The sequence below is a fragment of the Lynx canadensis genome, chromosome B4 (genome assembly GCF_007474595.2).
Source record: "Lynx canadensis isolate LIC74 chromosome B4, mLynCan4.pri.v2, whole genome shotgun sequence".
NCBI lineage: Eukaryota > Metazoa > Chordata > Mammalia > Carnivora > Felidae > Lynx > Lynx canadensis.
Window position 1 is genome coordinate 53,541,586 of NC_044309.1, and position 23,538 is coordinate 53,565,123.

Consider the following 23,538-nt stretch of genomic DNA (forward strand, 5'->3'; position numbering starts at 1 on the left):
CTATGTTTTGCCCTCAGCTTGCCGCAGCGTCCCTCATCAGAATAAACTTGAAAATGGATTATATAGCTATTCTCTAGTAAATCTGCAAAGGACCTCCAGACAAAACTCTCTCTTGAGCCCCAAACCTGCCAGATGTGTCTGCTTGATGTATGTTTATTTTTAGGAATCTCAAACTTGATTTGTGACTTCATTGTTTTTAACCCCAAAACCTCTCTTTTTCTCATCCCAAATAGCAATAATAGTTATTTGCTCATAACTATTGCTCATAGCATACAGTTATCCAAACTAGAAACCTAGAAAACAAGATCAGAAAACTCATTTTCTATTATTCGCACATCTTATTGAGTCTCCTCTTAAACTCCAAAGTGTCTGTGATTTTTTGTTTCCTTCTTTCCAACTCATCTTTATTTTCTGAAATCAGCTTTCAAATAAATTTGTCATAAGTCCATCTTCCACAGGGATATCAGAATTGGCCCTCTAAAATTTGATCTCCTTATGTTACATCTAAAAATACAATTTCATCCCCCAGTGTCTGCGTATTTCTAGTGTTCCACCTAACAGATATTCTTTTTGTTTTTCAAATGATCTGTGTTCTTCCACTGCTCAGATTTTTCATGTGTTTCCTTTTTTGTTTTAAATGTGTTTCTTCTTCAATTTCTAAGTTACTATTATCTCTTTTAAAAAAATTAATGTTCGTTTATTTTTGAGAAAGAGAGAGAGCATGAGCAGGGGAGGGGCAGAAAGAGAGGGAGACACAGAATCTGAAGCAGACTCCAGACTCTGAGCTGTCAGCACAGAGCTCAATGCGGGGCTTATACCCATAAACTGAGAGATCATCACCTGAGCTGAAGTCCTACATTTAACTGACTGAACGACCCAGGCACCCCAGTTTCTATTATCTCTTAAAGACTTAGTTCACATGTCACCACACCTATAGAAACTTTAACCATTATAGACAGAATTAATCATCTTTTCTATGTATTCATAACATTATAAGTTTATAGTACTCATTACATTATTATGCTGGAATTATTTATTGTTTTTGTCCCAGGAAATTACTAGTTCATTTGGGACATTGATTTCATCTAGTTTTTTCTGCCCTTCTTACTCTGCACCTGTCTCAACTCCAAGATGTAGCAGAGTAATTGCTGTATTGGAGTTGTTCAATAAATGCTGAGTAAATGAATTGAGGTTCAGATGAGTTAGCAGAGTTAATCTTGGCTGTACTTGTAACCAATTGGAAACTTGGAACTGTCTTCACGCTTCAGTTCCAGAACTCTTGCCAAAAAGCTAAAGGACTGACTTGCCATGATTGCAGGTAAATATCAACTTGATCTCTTATCTGCATGCCAGTTGTCTCTTTCTATCTGTGATACTTTAAACTCTATTTGATAATTGTGAACATTTATATCTCTATTTTGAAATCTTTCAATCTTAAATTCTCTACCAAATGGCACAGGTGTTTACATGTTTTTCACTCAAGATTTCAGCTTTCTTATTCCTTTTGATTTTTTTTTTTTAAGTTCTAAGAAAATCATCGTGTCATTCTTTCTCTGAACCTCAGTTCTGTGTTAGGAATAGGGTTAAAAATGCCCATCTTATAGGGTTATAGATTAAAAGAAAACCCAATTTGGGGCAACTGGGTGGCTCAGTCAGTTAAATGTCCAATTTTGGCTCAGGTCATCATCTCACCATTCATGAGTTCAAGCCCTGTATCAAGCTCTGTGCAAACAGCTCAAAGCCTGGAGCCTGCTTCGGATTTTGTGTCTCCCTGTCTCTCTGCCCCTCCCCTGCTTATGCTCTCTCACTCGCTCTCTCACTCTGTCAAAAATAAATAAACATTAAAAAAATTTTTAAAGCTCATTTATAAATCTATCTATATTAATTCATTTCATATCCTTCTAAAATCCCAGCTCGTTGGAGAGATTCTATGATGGCTATATATTTCCATCTATTACCTTTTTCTTATTTGTAAAAGGAATTTAGAATTATACTGTGAGATTTTTACTTTTTTAGGTACCTCTCTTATCTTGAGCTAATTTTCCTTTTAAGATTGGATACATGGACTATACAAAAGTTTTCTCTGAACTTTTAGAAATTCCTTCTTCTACAGGACAGAGTTTGTATTTAGTTATACTTACATATGCTTTAATGATATGTTCCATTACTTTTCTGAAATTTTCTTCTTTGATTTCACAAATGAGAGCTTGATGGTCAGCATTTAAATGAGAGTTCACTTTTGTATTTCTTAAATAGTCAATAAATCATATTGTCAATATGCTCATTATTGATTCTGCAATGCCTATAATAGTGCATGGCATAAAACTGTATTTAGCTAAATGATCATAAATCCTGTTTTGGTCTAAATGAACTTAAACCTAAAAACTGGTTGATGATAGTTCGTAATGGTAATAAAAACACACTTGTGAGTGCTTTCTGTGTGGCTAGCACTTTCTGCAAGTCAAAAATTTTATGTATGTTTTTTCAATTAATCCTCATTGTTTATTATAATAAACATGTTGTAATAATTGCCATCTAAGAACTGAGGAAACCAAGAAATGAGAGGTTTCACTACATGTTGACTGTGTACCAGATTTATAATCTGAATTGGAGGAATAATAATTTTTTCAACAATCCAAAAACATTTATTGAGTATTTGCTCATTATGTGTCAGGCATCTGAGTTTGATGGAGAGCCTGATGACATTTTTTCTATTTATTCATTAGAAGAGAGCTCTAACTTGAAGCCTTCCAGTTCTTCACAGCAGGCTAAGAATAATAAGGCAGAAGCCACCTCTTCCTCCCTCCAATTTTAATAAATAGTCTAAAAGGTATTAAAAGCAACTCATAACTGTGTTAGAAAACAAGAGATATATTCTGTAAATCAGAAACCATGAGGGTTTTCTGAAAGATAATTAGTAAAAAGAATTAGAAAAAAATCCTAGTCTAAGACTTGTGCAGGAGAAGAAAACTGAAAAGCATGGAAGTGGCTCCAAGGGTGCTTCAAGCCACAACACACTGGTGAGAGGTCCCAGGGAAAACTGACAGGTGGTTAGTTAGGGTATCCCACTCAATACATTAAAACATACATCTTTCCTTGTTTAACATGCCTCTCTTCATCATCAACAGACCCCCACTTAGTAGGTTGCACATTTTAACTTTGGGTAATACGGACCTTTTAACAATATCACATCTTCCAGTCTGCTAGCACAGATGTCCCATTTATTTGATCTTTGATTTCTTTAGCAATGTTTTGTAGTTGTCAGTGCACAAGGCTTTCACCATCTTTGTTGAAGTGTATTCTTAAATATTTTATTACTTTGATGCTATCATAAATGGTATTCTTTTCTCAATTTTCTCTTCAGATTGATTATTTTCAGTGTATAGAAACACACCTGATTTTTGAGTGTTAATTTTTTATCCTGTATCTTTGTTGTACTTGCTTATTAGTGCTAATAGTTTTTTGTGTGTAGAATCTTTATAGATTCTTACATATAAGATCATGTCATCTGTGAGCAAATAGTAGTAACAGTATAAATTACATAAATTATAAATAAGTAGGAAGTATAATTATAAATAAATAATATAGTAAAAATATGATTTTACTTCTTCTCCAGTTTATATGCCTTTAATTTTTTTTTCTTGTCTGATTGGTCTGGCTAGACTTTCCAGTATGGCATTGAATAGTAGTGGCTAGAGTTGGCATTGTTGCCTTGTACCTAATCTCAGAGGAAAAGTTTTCAATATTTCCCCATTGAGTCTGTTAGATATGGGCTTTTTATATACAGCCTTCATTCTGTTGAGTTAGTTTGCTTCTATTCCTAGTTTGTTGAGTGCTTTTATCATAAGAGTGTTGAATTTTGTAAAATGCTTTTTCTGTATCTATTGAGATGATTGTGGTTTTATTCTTCATTTTGTTAATGTGATGTATTACATTGATTGATTTTCATATGTTGAGTCAGACTTGCATTCTAATTGTAAATTCCACTTGTTTATGATGTATGATCCTCTTAATGTGCTGTTGGACACTGTTTACTAGTATTTTGTTGAGAATTTTTATATCAATATTCTTCAGGGATATTGGTCTGTAGTTTTCTTTCCTTGTGATGTCTTTGTCTGACATTGATATCAGGTAATGTGGCCTCATTTAATGAATTTGTGCCCTCTTCAATTCTTTGGAAGAATCTGAGAAGGATTACCATTAATTCTTTAAATGTTTGGTAGAATTCTCCAGTGAAACTGTCCTGGGCTTTCTATGTTGGGAGGTTTTTAATTACAGCTTCAGTCTCATCACTAGATATAGGTCTGTTAAAGATTTTTTTTATTTCTTCATTATTCAATCCTGGTAACTTGTTTCTCTAATAATTTATCCATTTCTTCTAGGCTACTGAATTTGTTGGCATATAACTGTTCATAGCAGTGTCTTATAATTTATTTTATTCCTGTGATACTATTTGTAATGTCTTCTCTTTAATTTCTAATTTTAGTTATTTGAGCCTCCTCTTTTTTTTTTCAGTTAATCTAAGAGTTTGTCAATTTTGGTGATTTCTTCAGAATCCAACTCGTAGTTCCATTGATTTTTTTTCTATTGTTTTTCTATTCCTTTTTTCATTTATCTTTCCTCTAATCCTGATTATTTACTTATTTTTGATAACTTTGGGCTTACTTCTTTTTCTAGACCGTTGAGGTATAAGTATAGGTTGTTGATTTGAGATCTTTCTGTTTTTTTAATGTTATCTTTTATCACTATATACTTATATTTTAGCAGTGCTTTTACTACATCCCATATGTTTTGGTATGTTGTGTTTTCATTTTCATTTGTCTCCAGTTTTTTTCTAAATTCTCTAGTGATTTCTTCTTTGATCTGTTGGTGATGTTGTTTAATTTCTACATATTTATGGATTTTCCTGGTTTCCTTCTGCTATTATTTTTTAATGTCACTCCATGCAGTCAGTGAGAATACATTGTATGATTTCAATTTTATTAAATTTGTTAAGACTGCTTCATTACCTAACATATGGTCTGTCTTGAAAAATGTTTCATGTACACTTGAGGAGAATGTATATTCTGACAGATGGAGTGTTCTATAAATGTCTGGGTGCAATTGAGTCTAATTGGCTTATGGTGTTGTTCACGTCTTCTGTTTCCCTGTTGGTTTTTGTCTGGTTGTACTATTGAAAGTGGGGTATTGAATCTCTTATTCTTAATATGTTTCTGTTTCTTCTATGAGTTCTGTCAGTGTTTATGTATTTGAGTGCCCTACTGTTAGACACATATTTATAATTGTTATATCTTCCTGATGATTGACCCTTTTCTCATTATATTGTCCTTCTTTGTCTCTTGCAATACTTTTTGGCTTAAAGACTATTTTGTCTGCTAAAAGTATGGTCATCCCTGTTTTCTTTAGGTTTTGTTTGCATAAAATATTGTTTCTCACCTGTGGGGGTAACTATAACCAAAAAATCATAGACTGGGTGGCTTAAATAATAATAACTTATTTCTCCTAGTTTTGGAGGTTGGGAAATCCGAGACTGAGGTATTAGCAGATTAGGTTACTGGAGATGGCTTTTTCCTGATTCACAGATGGCTGTTTTCTCATTGTGTCTTCATATCATGGAAAAAGGGCATGAGAGTCCCCCTGGGGTCTCTTTTTTAAGGACAGTAATCCTATTCATGGGGGCTCTGTCCTTATGACATAATAACCTCCCAAAGGCCACACTTCTTTATACCATCACTTTGGAGATTAGATTTTCAATATGAATTTTCAAGGGACAGAAACATCCAGGTTATTACAGACCCTTTCATTTTTAGCCTTTTGGTATCCTGGATTGAAAGTGAATCTCTTATAGACAGTATATGGTTGAATCTTATTTTTTAAATAAATTCAGACAATCTATGTCTTTTAATTGATGCACTTAATCAAGTTACATTTAAAGTAATTGTGGATAGAAAAGAACTATTGCCATTTTGTCAATTGTTTTTCTTCCTTTCTTAAATTTTTTGTTCTCATTTCCTCTTTTGCTGATTTTCTTTCTTTCTCTTTCTTTCTTTCTTTCTTTCTTTCTTTCTTTCTTTCTTTCTTTGTAATGGCATGTTTTGATTCTCTTCTCATTTCCCTTTATGTATATTCTATAGACATGTTCTTTGTGCGTACCATTGCAACTACATAAAACAAGTTAAAGTTATAACCATCTATTTTATTTTTTTAAATTCTTTTTTACATTTACTTATTTTTGAGAGACAGTGAGGCAGAGCATGAACAGAGGAAGGACAGAGAGGGAAGAAGACACAGAATCTGAAGCAGGCTCCAGGCTCTGAGCAATCATTCAGGACAGAGCCCAATGTGGGCTCGAGCCATGAGATCGTGACCTGAGCCAAAGTCGGACACTTAACCAACTGAGCCACCCAGGCACCCCATTTTTAATTTTTTTTTAATGTTTATTCATTTTCGAGAGACAGAGACAGAGCATGAATGGGGCAGGGGCAGGGAGAGAGGGAGACAGAATCCAAAGCAGGCTCCAGGCTCTGAACTATCAGCACAGAGCCTGATGCAGGGCTCAAACTTGCAGATGGCAAGATCATGACCTGAGCTGAAGTTGGTCGCTTAACCGACTGAGTCACCCAGTTCTCTATTTTAAACTGAGAACAACTGAACTTCAACTGTATATGAAAATTATACTTTTATGTATTTGCCTCCATCCCACTTTTTTGTTAATGACACAATTATCCTTTTTATATTGCATGTCCATTAACATAAATTTACATTGACTCTTTATGCTTTTAAAAATCTAAATTAGATTTATAAGTGATTTACTCACCTACATTATAATAATACAGGAATTTATATTTCCTTTATTAGGGAATTTTTCATTTGATATCGTTTTGTGTTGCTATTCATCACCCATTCACTTCAACTTGTAGAACCTTCAGTGTTTCTTGTAGGGCAGATCCAGTGTGATGAATTCCCTCAGCTTTGACTTATCTGGGTAAGTCTTGATTTCTCCTTGCTCTTAAGGGACAATTTCACCAGATATAGTATTCTTGGTTGGCAGTCTTTTACTTTCAATATTTTGAATATTATATTCCTTTCTAGCCTGAAAGGTTGTTTTGCTGAAAAATCTGACAATAATCTAATGGAAATTGCCTTGTGTGTGATGAGTTACTTTTCTCCTATTGCTTTCAAGATTTTCTTTTTGTCTGTGAGTTTTGACAATTTGATTGTGATGTGTCTTGGTGTAGGTCTCATTATATTTTATCCTAGATGAACTTCTTTAAATTCCTAAAATTTCTTCACTCAGATTAGGAAAATTTGGGTCCATTGTCGTCAAATAATTTTTCTGCCTCTTTCTCTTTCTTCTTCTGGCATTCTCATAATGCATATACTGTTCTGCTTCATGATGGTGTACCATAGGTCTTTTATATTCTTCATTTTTATTAATTTTTTCCCCCTTGGGTCAGTCTTTGAATTTGTTGATTCTTTTCTGTTTAATTTTGAATCTCTCTAGTGAAGTTTCCATTCAGGCAATATCTTCTTCAGTTCCAGAACTTCTCTTAGGTTCTTCTTCCTAGTTTCTATTTCTTCATTAATAATTTCACTTTGTTTACGCATTGTTTTTCTGATTTCATTTAGAGGTATATTTATTCTGTATTTTAATCCATTGAATATCCCTTTGATGGTAAATTTGAATTCATTTTCTGGCAATTCATATATCTCCATTTCTTTAGGGACAATTTCTGGAGATTTAATTTCTTCTTTTAAATGTGTTGTGGTCCCCTGTTTCTTTATATGTCTTATTATTTCTTGTTGGAATTTTGGCATTTGAAGAATCAGCCAATTCTCTGTGGTTTTGTACAGGGATAAGTTTCACTACTTAGCCAGACTAGAGATTCTCTAGACCTCTCAACTTTTTTCTGGGTGTGTTTCCTCCCTGGGCTATTTGAAGAAGTTTGCTGGTGCCTACTTAGAAGTTCTTCCTGGTGTCTGAGATACTGCAGCCTCCCTGTGTTAGTAAACTACAGTACTGGTTCTCCACCTAGTGTCTATCCATGGTACTACATGATTCTGGTGCATGGTTTATTGTCTTTGTTCCCAGAGCCTCAAATCTGGCCATCTACTCTTGTCAGTACTTGGATACAAACTGGTCCCTCATGCAGCCCCCTTACAAGTCAGAACATTGGATATAAGTTCTACTGCTTTAAGTCCCCATAGAGAATATAGGAGTTGGGGGTTTTGTCCCATTTGGCAAGAAAGTTGACAGTGTCAGATTTTCCTACTGGGCTTGCATGGTTGGCTTCACACTCTCTAGGATGCAAAAATGTTTTAAGTGGTTTCTGGATTTCTCATAGAGGTATTTGTTCAGTTGTTGTTGTTAAATCTATGTATCCATGGGTGAAGGTGGGTTGGGGGCTCCTATTCTGTCATCTTGCTGACATCATTCCCATCTACATTTCTTAATTTCTGATGTCAGTAACATGATTATTTTTGGGAAATGATTAGAACCTGAAAATTTTAATTTCTCTTTTATAATGTAAAGACAGTAAATAATTCTACAAGAATTCCTAATTGGTGTTCCTTGAAGAAAATATTCATACAATTTTTTTCTAATCCTGCTGGACAAATTTAATATCTTTGTCCTGTGAGTCTTGTTGTTCCCTTCACCAATTTAGTAAAATTGATTTTGATATCATTCCACCCTTTGTGGTTCACTCTTGGATGACTTCCTATCTTATATAAGAACACTTAATTATTTCTAATAAGTGGTAACATTTACAACTTTTCTCAAGTCTTTTCAACTTCATCAAAATTCCATATGCAGAATGAAAGTACACACATCTTTCCAGCCATGGAACGGCTGTATTGGGCCTTTTATCTCTTTTTCCAAGCATGACCTCATGCAAGACACTTACTAGGTTATAGTTAGACAAAAGATCAACACAGTTTCATTGAGCAAAACCCTCAAGGATGTGAGGGAGTGAGTGATAGGGACATAACTATGGGGAAGAGTTTTCCTTGTAGGAATAAAAGCAAGAACAAATAACCTGAGGCAAAATAATAAGCCTGGGGTGCTCAAGGTACAAGAAGAAGACTAGTGTGGATGGAGAGGAATGAGTAAGAAGTAGAGTAACAGAAGATGAGATCAGAAGAGTAAGAGGGAATACTTGTGGGGAACAGATAGTTGGGGTGGGGAGGACAGATCATTTAGGGTCTTGTAGGTCATCGGAAAAACTAGATATTACTAAGAGTGAGATGGGAAAACAGGGAGTAATGGCATGATCCAATTTTTATTTTGAAAGAATTTTTGTAGTTACTGTGTTGAGAGGGAGGATGAGAGCAGAAGCAGAAAGATCTAATAGGCTGAGCATGATGGTGGCTACCCGCAGTGGTGTAGAAGGCAATGAGAAAGACCTGTCTGGATCAGCTTGGGTTACTATAAAGAATATACCACAGACAAGGTGGCTTAAACAACAGAAATTATTTCTCATAGTTCTGGGGGCTGAAAGTCTTAAGATCTGGATACCAGCATTGTTGGGTTCTGGTGGGAACACTCTTCCTCATTTTCAGATAGTACCTTCTTGTGTCCTCACAGAGCAGAAAGAGAAAGTAAGCTCTTATAAGGACACTAATCCTATCATGAGGGCTCTATCTTTATGACTTAATTCCCAAAGAACCCATCTCCAAATATTATCACATTAGGGTTTAGGATTTTAGCATATGAATTTGGTGGTGACACAAACATCCAGTCAATAACAAAATAATATTTTAATGCTAGATTTAAAAGGAATTTGCTTATGGGTAAATCAACAAATTTTGTTAAAATTAATTTGAAAATAAAACACTTATAATCACTAGAGTTAAAGTATTTTTTAGAACATTGAATACTTTGTTGTTTTCATTTTAATTTGTTCTCCAATAATAGTGATGATTTATAAATTAAAAAAAAGTTCCATTTCTAGCTGAATTCCTGGAAGTGCCACGTTTGAGAATGTCTAGCCACTTCCCTCTCAGTTAGTCTATACTGTTCATGAAGGAATAAAGAATAGCTTATCACCATGGCCATCTCAGACATCATCTAGAAATCTTTAATAATATTAAATAAAAAATAACAGCCTTGACTGTCCTGCTCTAATTACCTGATGTTGTAACCAAATTAGAAAATGATGCTTTATCAATGTAGCGATGGTAATGTTAAAGGACTAGGTAATGTTAAAGTACCAATTGGTATAGAGGAAAGGTGGGTATGCTTTTTATGATAAAAATAATGTTTTTAAGTAAATAAGATAAGCCATTTTTAATTCTATGCATATATAAGCATTATAGTCTTTTTATTAATCATTTTAACTTTTCTTTCTGCTTTTTCATAGATGTTCTTAGTAGCCCTGTCACTCAGCTTTATGTGTAAGGCACTGGGTGGAGTTGTTATGAAAAGTTCCATCACTCAGATAGAAAAGAGATTTGACATATCATCTTCTGTTTCTGGCTTAATTGATGGAGGCTTTGAAATGGGTAATTTTTATTTCTATTTTTATTATTACTTAGTAACCAGATTTGTTGAGGTAAAACTGTTCATAAAAGCTCTACACCATTGATTCTTAGGAGTAAATTCTATCCCCCACCCCAGGGGCAATTTGATGATATCTGATGTCACTTTTGGCTGTCATAACTGGGGGGAGGGAGATTGTTATAGACATCTAGTAGTAGAGGGTAAGAGTGCCACTAAAAATCCTACAATGCACAGGACAATCCCCACAAAAAAAGAATTAATCTAACTTAGAATGTCAATAATGTAGAGGTTGAGAAATGCTGATTTATACAAACTCATTGCTTGCAGCTAATACTTTTTAGGGCTGTACTTTTCCTCTATCAAGGTGCCCTAGTGAAAAAAATTTTTTTTTTAAATTTGGAGAGAGGATTATGATTCTGATGATTTAAGGAAGGAGGAACAGCTTTGGAGCAACCTCTATTCTACTGTTTGGGTATAAAATTTGGGGTGAAAGGTTTTTTTTATAGAACATTGAATGTAGTGCTTTGTTTTCTTTAATTCAGATATCTCTAATAACAGGTTTTATATTATTACTGGACAATATTTTCTCTTACTTAATGAATTCATAGCTTATTACCTTTGCCTTCCCCCCCTTCAGAATTTTTTTCATTTTAAATAATATCCAAGCTTATTGAACAAATATTAAAAAGTATTATAAAATGTTTAACTTTCATCAGCTTCAAGGTTTATGTTGCTCTCGAATTTTGCATGTAATTGAATCTGCTAACACCCACTGAATTAATTCCATTCTGGATTTTAAGGCATTAGTTTACTTTTGCAAATTTTTCTTTGCTTCTCCTAACATGTCCTGTGTTTCTTCTTGAGGATGACTGGTGAAAATATCACCAATTTGATAAGATATGATTAAGTGGTCATCACCTTGTAAGCGTGATGTCCTCACAACAACTTGTAAATTTTACAGTTGTATCTTTTTCACGTCTTCTTTCTTCCTTCAGCTCTGTGGTTCTACTTGCATTCTGTGCATGTTTGCTCATCTTTTCATTGGTCTTCAAAAGTAACATTGACATCTTCTGCATCCCCCTTCTTCGTGGTGGCCACCGTTTTGGTCCCTTTTTAGACTTCTTAATGATTTGAGGGGACTCAAAAATTATGTATGCTGTATTAATTACAAATATTTTCTGTATGTTTGCTGTTTATCTTTTAATTTAATTTAAAGTGTATTTAGCTATTGAATATTTTAAAAAATAATTGTATAAAGAAAGACCCATCTATATTTTTATTATGAATTCCGCTTTTTCATGATTAAGAGGTTATCGACACCTTGCATCCTTCACTCTTCACCTCTGAGATTTAATGAAATCATCTAGAATTTTAGTTTTGGATTATTATTAACTTTAAATTGTAATTTTCTGTGTGTCTCTTTTTATTGAGGAATGGATTCTTAATATTTTTGTTAAACTTTGTAGCTATTTGACAGCAATTATGTGGGCATGGTTTTAGGTTTTCCTGGTTTCTTTGCTTACCACTGTTACTTGAATCTTATGACTTCAAATCTCATCTTTAGTTTTTCTGGAGTAGATCTTTAAGTTGTTATATTTTCCCAGAAATAATTGAACACATAACATATTTCCCAAGCTCTTGCTTGTTGGAAAATATATTTACCATTGTATTCAAGTAATAATTTGAGTATGGAATTAAAATTTCAAAATCTTTTCCTTGGTACATTTAAAATATTTACCTACTGCCTTTTAACACCCAATATTACATATAAGACATCATTATAAATATCATTGTCATGCACTGATGAGTACCTCCTCTTTATCTCTGAATTTCAGAAATTTTACTAACATATATCAGGGCTGTTGTTTTTTTTTTTATATTACTTCTGGAGAAATGTATCTGAGGGGTTAACTTTGAAGGTTTCCCTTTAACTCAGGGAATTTATTTTCTATTTTTAGATGTGTATCTTTCTATTATTTATTTTCTTCTGGAACATATATAAGACAAATATTAAATTTCCTCACAGTTTGGTTCCTTTAACTTTTTCTGTCTAAAATTATCTTTGTTTGGAACACCTGGGTGGCTCATTTGGTTAAGCGACCGACTTTAGCATAGGTCATGATATTGCGGTTCATAGGTTGGAGTCCCCATGTCAGGGTCTGCGTTGAGAGCTCAGAGCCTGGAGCCTGCTTTGGTTTCTGTCTCTCTCTCTGTTCATCCCCCACTTGCTCGCGCTTTCTCTCTCTCTCTCTTTCAAAAATAAATAAGCATTAAAATTCTACTTTCATTGACTTTATTTTCCATCAATCTCTGATACTGTCTTCTATCTTATTAGCTCCCAATATGTACATTTCTCTATACTATTTAAAATTTTTTTAATGTTTATTTTTTTGAGGGGGGAGGGGCAGAGAGAGAGAGAGAATCTGAAGCAGGCTCTAGGCTCTGAGCTGTCAGCACAGAGCCCGACTTGGGGCTCAGACTCACTAGCCGTGAGATCATTACCTGAGCTGAAGTTGGACACTTAACCAATGTAGTTACCCAGACATCCCTTACTATTTTTGATTTACAAAAATTCTTATTATTCTCTATTTTTAGTCTGCCAGTTCTTATTTTATGGATGCACCATACCATAGTACCTCTAGAGATACTAACTGGATTTTTTCAGTTCCTCCTCTTTTTAGTTTCCTTATTTAACTGTTTCTCCATAAGTTACTTTATCTACCAGTTCATTTTGGCACTTTTATTGAATTTTTTTCCCTATCAACTGCTTTAGTAATTCTTGATTTGTGTCTATTTGCTGTTATACATGTAGCTCCAGATGGATTAGGTTGGTCATGACTTCCTCTACTTGGAATACTCTTCTTCCCCTTTTTTAATCTAAATAATTTATACTAGACATTAAATCTCAAATGGCCTCTCCTCCAGGAAACTTTCTTGTAACCCCTACTTAATTTAATCTCTTCTTTTCTGTGATCTAATACCACCTCTGTTCATCTATTTATTTTTATCACTGGTATATATGTTCCTGGAGGACAAATACTATCGTTTATTCCTTTTTTTTTTTTAATTTCTAGCTCTTAACACTATGGCAGGTACTTAATAGGAATTTAAAAAATGATAGGAGTGAATCAATAAATCCCTGAATGAACACCTTTCTCTCAGGTCAGGAAGATTTTCTGCATTTTTTTTCCAGCCAAAAACAATTCAAACCAATCTAAATTCTTCAGTAAAATTTTATGTCACTAATATTACCTGGTCATTCAAGTGCTTTCTTTCCTATCTAAAACTCATTCTTCTTATTATTAATAACATATAATTTTACAGTGAGTGATTTAATGTAAGTAGGTTTCACCTTCTCAATTGAATTACATGACCTTTGGGGGAAGGTACTATGTCTTATGCTTTACTTGTATTCATTCTGGGGCTTTCCATTCTACTGGACACACAATTGGACTGTCAATGTTTGCTATGATTAATCATGTCAAAATAATTTTATTCTCTTTCTAGGAAATTTGTTTGTGATTGTATTTGTGAGTTACTTTGGAGCCAAACTACACAGACCAAAGATAATTGGAATTGGTTGCTTCATTATGGGAACTGGAAGTATTTTGACTGCTTTACCACATTTTTTTATGGGCTAGTAAGTGTTAAACAGTTCTGTCCTTAATTATCACTTAACTATAAATTAATGGTAGAATTTCTTCTTTTTTCCTTTTAAACAAGCAGTCATCTTTTAAGAGGAATACCCAGTAAGTATGTGTAGAAATGAAGTATATTTTGTATAAGTAACTTACTGCTTTATCAGCCATGGCTTTCATTGACTTTCAGATATGAATAGCACTAAAGAAGGTATACATTTTCATAGGAAGTAAATGAACTTTTTATGGCCTTTTGATATGACATACACTGCATGTATTTGCTTACAAGTTTTTTTTTTAATGCTCAATAAGAGTTTATCACCTAACCCACTACCATATCCATTGAGAGTATTCTTCTTAAGGTCATTGTATCATGATTAGAGTCAAATACTAATGACAGCAAACCTAAAATAGTGATGGCTTAAATAAGATAGAAACTTATTTTCCACATAAAAAAATTAATGTAGCCAGACTAGGCATAATAGATTCATGCTTCTTTTTTATCATATTTCTCTGCCTTTTTAAAAAAAATGTTTATTTATTTTGAGAGAGGGAGAAAGACAGCATGAGTGGGTAGGGGCAGAGAGAGAGGGAAAGAGAGAATCCAAAGCAGAGTCCGTGCTGTCAGCATAGAGCCTGATGCAGGACTTGATCTCATGAACCATGAGATCTGACCTGAGCCAAAATCAAGAGTCAGACACTTAACCAACTGAGGCACCCAGGTGCCCCAATATTTCTCTGCCTTGCATGGCGTTAACCTCATGCTCCAAACTGGCAACGTTGTTCCAGGCAACAAGATAAAAGAAGGGAAGAAGAACCAGAAGAAACAGTGCATGCTGGCTGGGGCTTAAGAAATATTTTCAGAACTATAACACTTCTCCTAACTTCACATCGGGCAGAACTTTGTTACATTTCACATCCCGATATAAAGACATTGGAAAAAGTACCCTTTATTCCAGGCTACCATGCTCCTAGCTAAAAATCCCACCTACTATTACAATGGAAAGAGAGAAGAATAGATATTGAGAGTTAATGAACAATTTCTGCTAAAGATATTACTTATTCATTGTCAACACAAACAGTCATGTCTTTTGGCATACTAATTCCTTTCCCCACCTTTATTTGACTGTCATAAGAATTTTCTTCTTCCTGGTACTGCTGCTTCTTATTTTCATTATATTTCTGTTTCTTGATTTATTTTCTATATATGTGGTTTCTTCATCATGCCCATACTTCTGTTGCTGACACCATAATGTCAGTATCCCCTAACCTCCCTTTTCAGTCTTCTTCATTTTTCATTCTGGATTTTTTGTATGAAGTGTGTGCATTATACGTATCAATCACATATATACATTAATTTTTTCTTACACTTAGTCTCTATATAGTCAACCACTTTATGGGTATCTCCAGCCTAACATCCGATAAGAATTTCCCATTCATATATTCAAAACTAAATTCATCCTTGTGTCAAAACCAGTTCAGATTTTTCACATTCACTCTCTCAATAATGATTAATTTAACCACAGTGGAACTCAAACCAAAGTCAAGGGGCTCATTCTAGATTCTCTATTTTGACACAGATGACAAGTGGCCACCAAATCTTCCTTATTCTACTTCCAATGTGTCAGATTGTCTCCTTTCATCCCTATTTTTCCTAACCTAACTTAAGCTTCCCACATCTCGGGCCTAGAGTTTTTGCCTTCAGTCTCAACTCCATTATAACTCATATTCCATACTATTCATTTTCAAACACAAATCTAATTATTTTATTCCTGCTTAAAATTCCCAATTTCCTACAGCAGTGTTTTTCAAGCTTCAGATTCTGACCCACTAGGGGACCAATTCAGATTATTGAAACCAACAACTTTTGAGAGGATAGGATAGAATAAAATAGAAGAATATACAGTATGAGAGCAAATATTGTTCTATGAAACTTTTATTTTGATTGTGTATATATATATATATATATATGTGTATGTATTTGTGTGTATGTGTGTGCACGCACGCATATGTATATGTTGTTGTGATGCAAAATGTGTTTCTTACTGTTGGTCATAGTTGAAAATGTTGAATGCCTCTTGCCTATGGATTAATATCCAAACTCATTTACATATAACCTGACTATCTTTCTAGCTTCATCTTACACTGCTCCCCAGAGTGGAGAATCATACTCAAGGCTTGTGGTGTTCCCCCATGTGCCATGCATGATAATGTTATATCTTTGTGCATGGTGTTTCTATAGCCTTGCATAATCTTCCTTCTTTGTCTAACTGTTGAGCTCCTATCCTTTTTTAAGGTTTATCTTGCATGTCCTCTTCATTGTGAATTCTTCTTTAGTTTACCACCTTCCCCACCTCAGAGGAAAGCTGATCATCCCCTTTTCCTTTATGACAACTCAGGACCTATTATATTAAAATTATCATGTCTTTTATTGTATATGTTTATCTAATAGAGAATAAAATGCCCTCGGTACAAAAGCTGTGTGTTTTATTTCTAGTTCCCTGGAGCTGAGCATAAAGCCCGGCCTGCAGTAGGCTGCCCTTGGAGCTCACAGGACACCTCAGTATTTTTGGATCAACACTGTCCCTATACTAGCTCCATCTCTGTTGTTCTTATTAAGTTCTTCCTCACTCAATTGAAATAGACTAGAATTTTTTAAAACTAAGTTTTGTAGTCAGACATTTGAGTGTGTGTGGGGGGAGATGGGGGTATGAATATCTGTGACAGAAGATCAGACAGGTATTGATAAAATATATAGATGAACTGGTATGCATTATAGATTGACTTGTAAAACACTAAAGTTTATTAAATGTTATCAGAAAGTTTATCAGGAGGTTTAGATTGGGACCACTTGAGGATAATTCAAATGGGTGGATAGGTATAGTTAGCAGGGGATTTTTTTGTTTCGTTTTTTAACAAAGCATGAAACCAAGATATTGTACCTCTTGAACAGAATACAAGCACTCCTAGAATGATAATCCTCCTTTCCTGGGGAGTATTGAATAATATTTCTTAGTGGGCATTCCCATTCATTTGTACCCATTTCTTCCCCTAAAATACAAGCTGGGAAATTCACAAAAGGGATTCTGATAACTTAGAGAAAAAAAAACAGTGCAAATAAAGTGGGAAAATTTATCTGTATTTCTGGGAAAGTGAAACTATTCAGTAGATAAGCAAAGCTTTAAATCTGGTGATATTCTTACAGTTACAGGTATTCTAAAGAAAGTCTTGTCAATCCATCAGAAAATTTAACAACAAGCTTTTCAACCTGTTCAATTAGTGAAAATTTGTTACTCAATAGTACATCACCTAAGATAGTAGAAAAAGGTAAGAATTGATAATGTCACTAATTCTATAACTGGTCAATTTAATTATATCTGTGAAAATTATTATGAGATTTATTAGCAAAAGTGGTTAAAAATAGGAAAAGTATTTGCATTATTATGTATATATGACAAAACCATGCTAATATATGTTATATATAAGAAGCTTTTAGAAGTAATAAGAAAAGAAGAATATTTTGGGTCATGTGGGTGACAGTCAGTTGGGCCTCTGACTTCGGCTCAGGTCATGATCTTGCAGTCTGTGAGTTCGAGCCCTACGTCGGGCTCTGTGCTGACAGCTCAGAGCCTGGAGCCTGCTTCGGATTCTGTGTCTCCTTCTCTTTCTGGCCCTCTGCCTCTCATGCTCTGTCTCTGTCTCTTTCTCTCACTCAAAAATAAAAAACATTAAAAAATTTAAAAAAAAGAATATTTCAGTAGGAAATTGGCAAAGAATATATACATTTAAATTAGGAAAGTGGTATAAATATGTTAAAAATGCAACTTTACTCCTTAGGAGAAACACAATTATTACACCAATTAAAGATTATTTTTACCTATTAAGACACAAATTGTAAATTATAGTTAAAATTTTTTTTGCCTATTGGGTGTTTCTACTTATTAGGAAAACATTTCAAAAAATATTTTTCTACCTGTTTTTATTAAAAATAAAAAGAAATGATATAGAGGGAAAAACATTTATGTATTGCTGAGATTTTTGAAAGTTAATTTTCAATATAGTAAAGAACATACATGCTTAAATCAGCAATTCTACTTTTACTGACTTATCTTAAAGAAATAATCTGGAATGTGACCGGATTTATTTACAGTTCTAGCTACGGCATACCTGTTTAACAGAATGAAAACTTCAAAATATTTTGTGAGTAAAAAGTAAGGGATTAATTAATTAATTAATTAAGTTACAAAACTTATTCAGCACACCACCATGCAGTCATTAAACCCTGATATAAAAGAAATCTTAAAAACATGGGGAAATTGACATAACATGGTGTTAAGTGTAAAAGGAGATTATAATATGATCTGGACATTTAAAAATATAATGTACATAAATATTATGCATATTTTTATGTGAACTGAAAATGTGGAAGATACATGCAAACATGAGAAGTAGCTCTCTGCATGTGGTGGGATTATAGATAACTTAGTTTTTACTTGTTTACTTTTTGCTTTCCTATATTGTCAAATTTTGTAAAGTAACTATGAATCAGTCTTATAATTCGAAAAAATAAAAAAAATCTTAAATGGAATAATTAAGGGATTAAAGCAGTTGAGTTTCTTATATAAATGCTAAAATTAATATTTAAAATAAAACACTCTTGTCTGCATAGGTTGTGAAAAGGAATCTGGATCATATCTGTGGATATATGTACTACTGGGTAATATGCTCCGTGGAATTGGGGAAACCCCCATAGTACCCTTGGGGATTTCTTATATTGATGATTTTGCTGAAACAGGTCATTCTTCTTTTTATTTAGGTAATGTACAGAAAATATTAGATTTTACGATTACTTTCCCTGGGTCCACCCTTGAAATAATAGTGTTCCTAAATTCATTTTTTACTTACTAAAAAATTCTTTGGAGACTTGTATAATTTTATTATTGGCATCTGATAAAATTGTTTTATAATATTTTTAGGTACTTTGCATGCAATATCAATGATTGGTCCAATCATTGGCTTTATACAGGGATCTCTGTTTGCTAAAATGTACGTGGATATTGGATATGTAGATCTCAGTAAGTATAATAAGAACAAGGTAACATAATAATACTTTTCAAGTACAGGACATCATCCTTCCAAATACTGAATCCACTTTTTCAGTAGTTCTTTACTGACTATTTGTGTGATGAAGTGTGAACAAAATTAAAAAAATAGTGTCTCAGAATTGATGTAATAGAGTTTAATTTCTGTATCTACGAAGGGCAGCAGTCATTATTATTGCTCAGAATTTATTGCATTTCAAAATGATTTTTTGACTGGCTACTTATAATTCTTTATTCTAGGCAGTATCAGAATTACTCCTAAGGACTCTCGTTGGGTTGGTGCTTGGTGGCTTGGTTTCCTTGTGGCTGGACTATTATCCATTATGTCCTCCATTCCATTCTTTTTCCTGCCCCAAAATCTGGATAAACCACAGAAAGAAAGTAAAGATTTAGGATCTTCGCATTTCCCCAAAACAAATGAGAAAAGGAGTCAAATAGCTAATGTGACCAACCATGGGCAAAATATTAGTGAAAATATAACTGGTAAGTATTTCACATTTATAGTCAATTTGGAATTGTTAATTTCAAATTAAAGTAGACGAAACTATTTCTTAGTTGCCACTGGGCAGAAAGCATAGTTCTGACTCTGTTTGATGGAAACTTTTAGAGACGTATAGAACGAGATGTTTCAAGGTCCACGTCATCCATCTCTAGATAACCATACCTGGTCCTGTCTTGCTAGACTCTAACACTTACTACAATTATTTCTAAGAAAGTCCTTCCACTTTTAACATCCGTTACAATTAGTCACCCCTCTAATTATAGACCCAGACTACAAAATTCATGCCATGGACAGAAGTTATGAATTTTTCACACACTTGTTTGTAGGCACAGATTGTTCTACTATTATTGTAATAATGTCACCTGAGACACAACATCATTATTCTCTTCTCCTTGTACCACAAGAAAGGTGATTTATAATACTATATAGTATTTTAAAGCAGAAAAGTTGCATACCAAGAAACAGATCTGAGTCCTGCATTAAATAGAACTTTATAATTTTTTAACTTTGGTCTTCTCATTTCTGTGAACTTTCTACTTAAAAGTAAAATTCTACTTAATAATTGTATTATTAACATAAAAATTAATACTAAGTGCTAACAAATAAGAGACATTGCATGTCTATTCACTTTTGTTTCTTGAGCACCTAGCATATTGCCTGGGACCCAGTTGAAAACTAAATATTTGTTGAATGAATGAATAAATTAATTAATGATACATGCAGTTGTATGGTAGAGTGCTAAGAATAACCAAATATGAAGTGAACTGAGCAAGTTGCAAAACAGCATGTATGTATGATTTCACTTTGGGGTAAAATAAACTAATTGAATAGATATTAATGAACATATGGAAAAATGAAGGAAAATATAAAAACTGTTGACAGTAGAATTGCAGGGTACTCTGATTTTCTATGTTATATATTTAAGTAATTTTCAATCTTATATAACTTTTATATTTACAAAATTAAGATATTAATGTATACTTAAGCTGCATTGTAATATCTTATCTTTATAATTTTATAGATTTTTTCCAGTCCTTGAAAAGCATCCTTACCAATCCCCTATATGTTATATTACTGTTATCATCATTGCTACTGTCCAGCAGCCATATTGGTGCTATTACTTATATCTTCAAATACATAGAGCAACAGTATGGTCAGTCAGCATCTGAGGCTAACATTTTTCTTGGTAAGACACGTTATTTATGTTTGTTTGATAAGCTATATACTACCAAGTAATTGAGTTTCAAGTGACATTTCGTTGTGAAGGCAATTTTATATTTTAGTAAGTATAATTTCTAATTATTTTTTTGCAAATCTTGTTGAATTTGTCTGTCTCATGGTGTCATCATTGTTCTGCATTTGAAGTCACATATCATGCTATTTTTGAGAAGATGAATTCCTAGAAGAAAAGTTGCACGTGAATGGACTATTTAGATATAGTATCTGTATAATTGAATTTTATAGTTTAGTGTTGAGATCCTGAGACAAATCCTTTTGTAATGTAATCATAATTTCATAATTCGTTGACTTTAAATCAGAACTCAGCTACCTACAAAAAATAGGAAAGAGAAAACAAACACATCATTGATGTCTACATAACTCAAACAAGTATCATATTTTATGAGTTATTTTGCTATAATATCTGTTTCTAGTGACATATTGAGACTTGCTTTTGAAGAAAAGGTTTTCTTATATAATTCTTCCCTCACCACCAGTATAAAATGAGATTACTATTATTTTATTTATTAATTTTTGGAAAGAGAGAGAGAGAGCATGAGTTGGGGAGAGGAGCAGAGAGAGAGGGAGAAAGAGAATCCTAAGCAGTCTTCATGCTCAGTGCAGAGCCCAACACAGGGCTCAATCCCTCGACCTTGGGGTCATGACCTGAGCTGAAATCAAGAGTCAGACCTCAACTGACTGAACCACCCACGTGCCCCAATATGAGATTTTAAGAGCAGTACATTACCTAGTACAGTACTCAGCACATTGTAGAAACTCAGTAAATATTTGATAAATTAAACTGAACGTCTCAAGTGGCATGTGAGTAGGTCATAAGTAAACAAGAAAATGATAATTATGTTCAATACTTTTATTGAACTTAAGGTAAAAGTTTAAATGGTAAAAGTTGAGTTTGACTCCCAGTAAGGTTCCCAGCCTGAATTATGTTGTTGTTGTTGTTGTTGTTTGTTGTTGTTTGTTGTTGTTGTTGTTGTTAGAGGGATCTTTACTTTTAATAACTCTTGCAGGACAATGACATGGAAAAGTTATAATAGGGGTCATTTTTAATACCATATTTAGGCCTATTTATCATTTTAGGGTATATGTGTGTTGGGATGAATAAAGAAGAGATATTAATTCTAGTATTTAATTTTAAAGTGATAGACAAATTTAGAATGAGTTTTTAAGGATTGGAACTCTTCATTTTGAGGAGATGTAAAGGATTTAGATGGTAGAATGCAAGTCTCATAGGCAGGTGATATTTTGTTGCTGTTTTCCAGAAGAAACTCCCTCATAGAAACCATCTGTTCAGATATTCAAACATTCTCAGTCCCCGACTTTTGCTATAGGGGGACCCAAATTCCCAGCACTGGCATCAAGAAGTTATTTTTGTTTCTCCCATGTGCTACACTGGGTCTCCTACCTCCATGCAGGGCTATTGGCTTTCTACTTAAGTCGTAAGATGGGATACATTTGGTTGATGTACTCTGTGTTTCATATTATAACACATTTCGGAATAACCATATTTATATAACAACAATTTTTTTCTCTTATTTCTAGGAACCATAACCTTACCAACTGTTGCAACTGGAATATTTACAGGAGGATATATCATTAAAAAATTCAAACTTAGCTTGCTTGGAATTGCCAAATTATCATTTTATACCAGTGCATTGGCCCTCATATTTCAACAATTCAACTTTGCAGTAATTTGTGAAAGCAAATCAGTTGCTGGCCTAACATTGACCTATGATGGGTTTGTATATGTCAATATATTAATTGCACAATGTATAAATTATACAATGTAAAAGACTATAAGTAAAACAGGGAAGATAACAATCTTAGATAAACTTTTTTTAATTGAACATTTCAATTTACAAATTCTTAAAACCTCCACTTCCTAAAATCTCAAAAAGTTCTCCTTTTATTCCTTCCTAAAAGAAAAACTACATAAGTTGTAATAATAATACTTATCTTTTGGGCTTGTTTATAATGACTGACAGGTACTTTTACCCTCATTTTATAGATAGGGAAAGCAGGGTGTAGAGAGATACACATATTACAAGACTAGCAATGTTAAGATTCTGACTTAAATTGGGGAGTTTTGACTCCAAAACTTTTAGTCTTAACCACTACAATTTTGGATGCATTATAAGAGGAATATAAATAACATTTTCCAAAAGTGACTGAAAAATTCTTATCTACAGTTAACTGTAATGTTTAACAACTATCTATTTTATTTTAAAGTGATAGACAAATTTAGAATGAGTTTTTAAGGATTGGAACTCTTCATTTTGAGGAGGTGTAAAGGATTTAGATGGTAGAATACAAGTCTCATAGGCAGGTGATATTTTGTTGCTGTTTTCCAGAAGAAGAAACTCCCTCATAGAAACCATCTGTTCAGATATTCAAATATTCTCAATCCCCGACTTTTGCTATAGGGGGACCCAAATTCCCAGCACTGGCATCAAGAAGTTATTTTTGTTTCTCCCATGTGGTATACTGGGTCTCCTACCTCCATGCAGGGCTATCGGCTTTCTACTTAAGTCGTAGACTTTCTACTTAAGTCTGCTTCCT

General features: G+C 33.6%; 1 protein-coding gene and 1 pseudogene across 4 annotated transcripts in view; one reads left to right on the forward strand and one right to left on the reverse strand.

The window, feature by feature from the left end:
- The window catches only part of SLCO1B3 (solute carrier organic anion transporter family member 1B3), a 71,221-nt gene that overhangs the window by 23,013 nt on the left and 24,670 nt on the right, over positions 1-23,538 (forward strand). For 3 of the 4 annotated variants that reach the window (XM_030322168.1, XM_030322169.1, XM_030322170.2), the window contains 8 exons: positions 10,362-10,503; positions 14,009-14,141; positions 17,345-17,466; positions 18,809-18,955; positions 19,116-19,214; positions 19,482-19,724; positions 20,765-20,929; positions 22,522-22,717. In XM_030322168.1, the coding sequence (XP_030178028.1) occupies positions 10,362-10,503; positions 14,009-14,141; positions 17,345-17,466; positions 18,809-18,955; positions 19,116-19,214; positions 19,482-19,724; positions 20,765-20,929; positions 22,522-22,717 (1,247 nt within the window). The remainder of the gene's footprint in view (positions 1-10,361; positions 10,504-14,008; positions 14,142-17,344; positions 17,467-18,808; positions 18,956-19,115; positions 19,215-19,481; positions 19,725-20,764; positions 20,930-22,521; positions 22,718-23,538) is intronic. The other variant, XM_030322172.1, reaches the window with a different exon arrangement.
- On the reverse strand, positions 11,204-13,918 carry LOC115518023 (annotated as a pseudogene).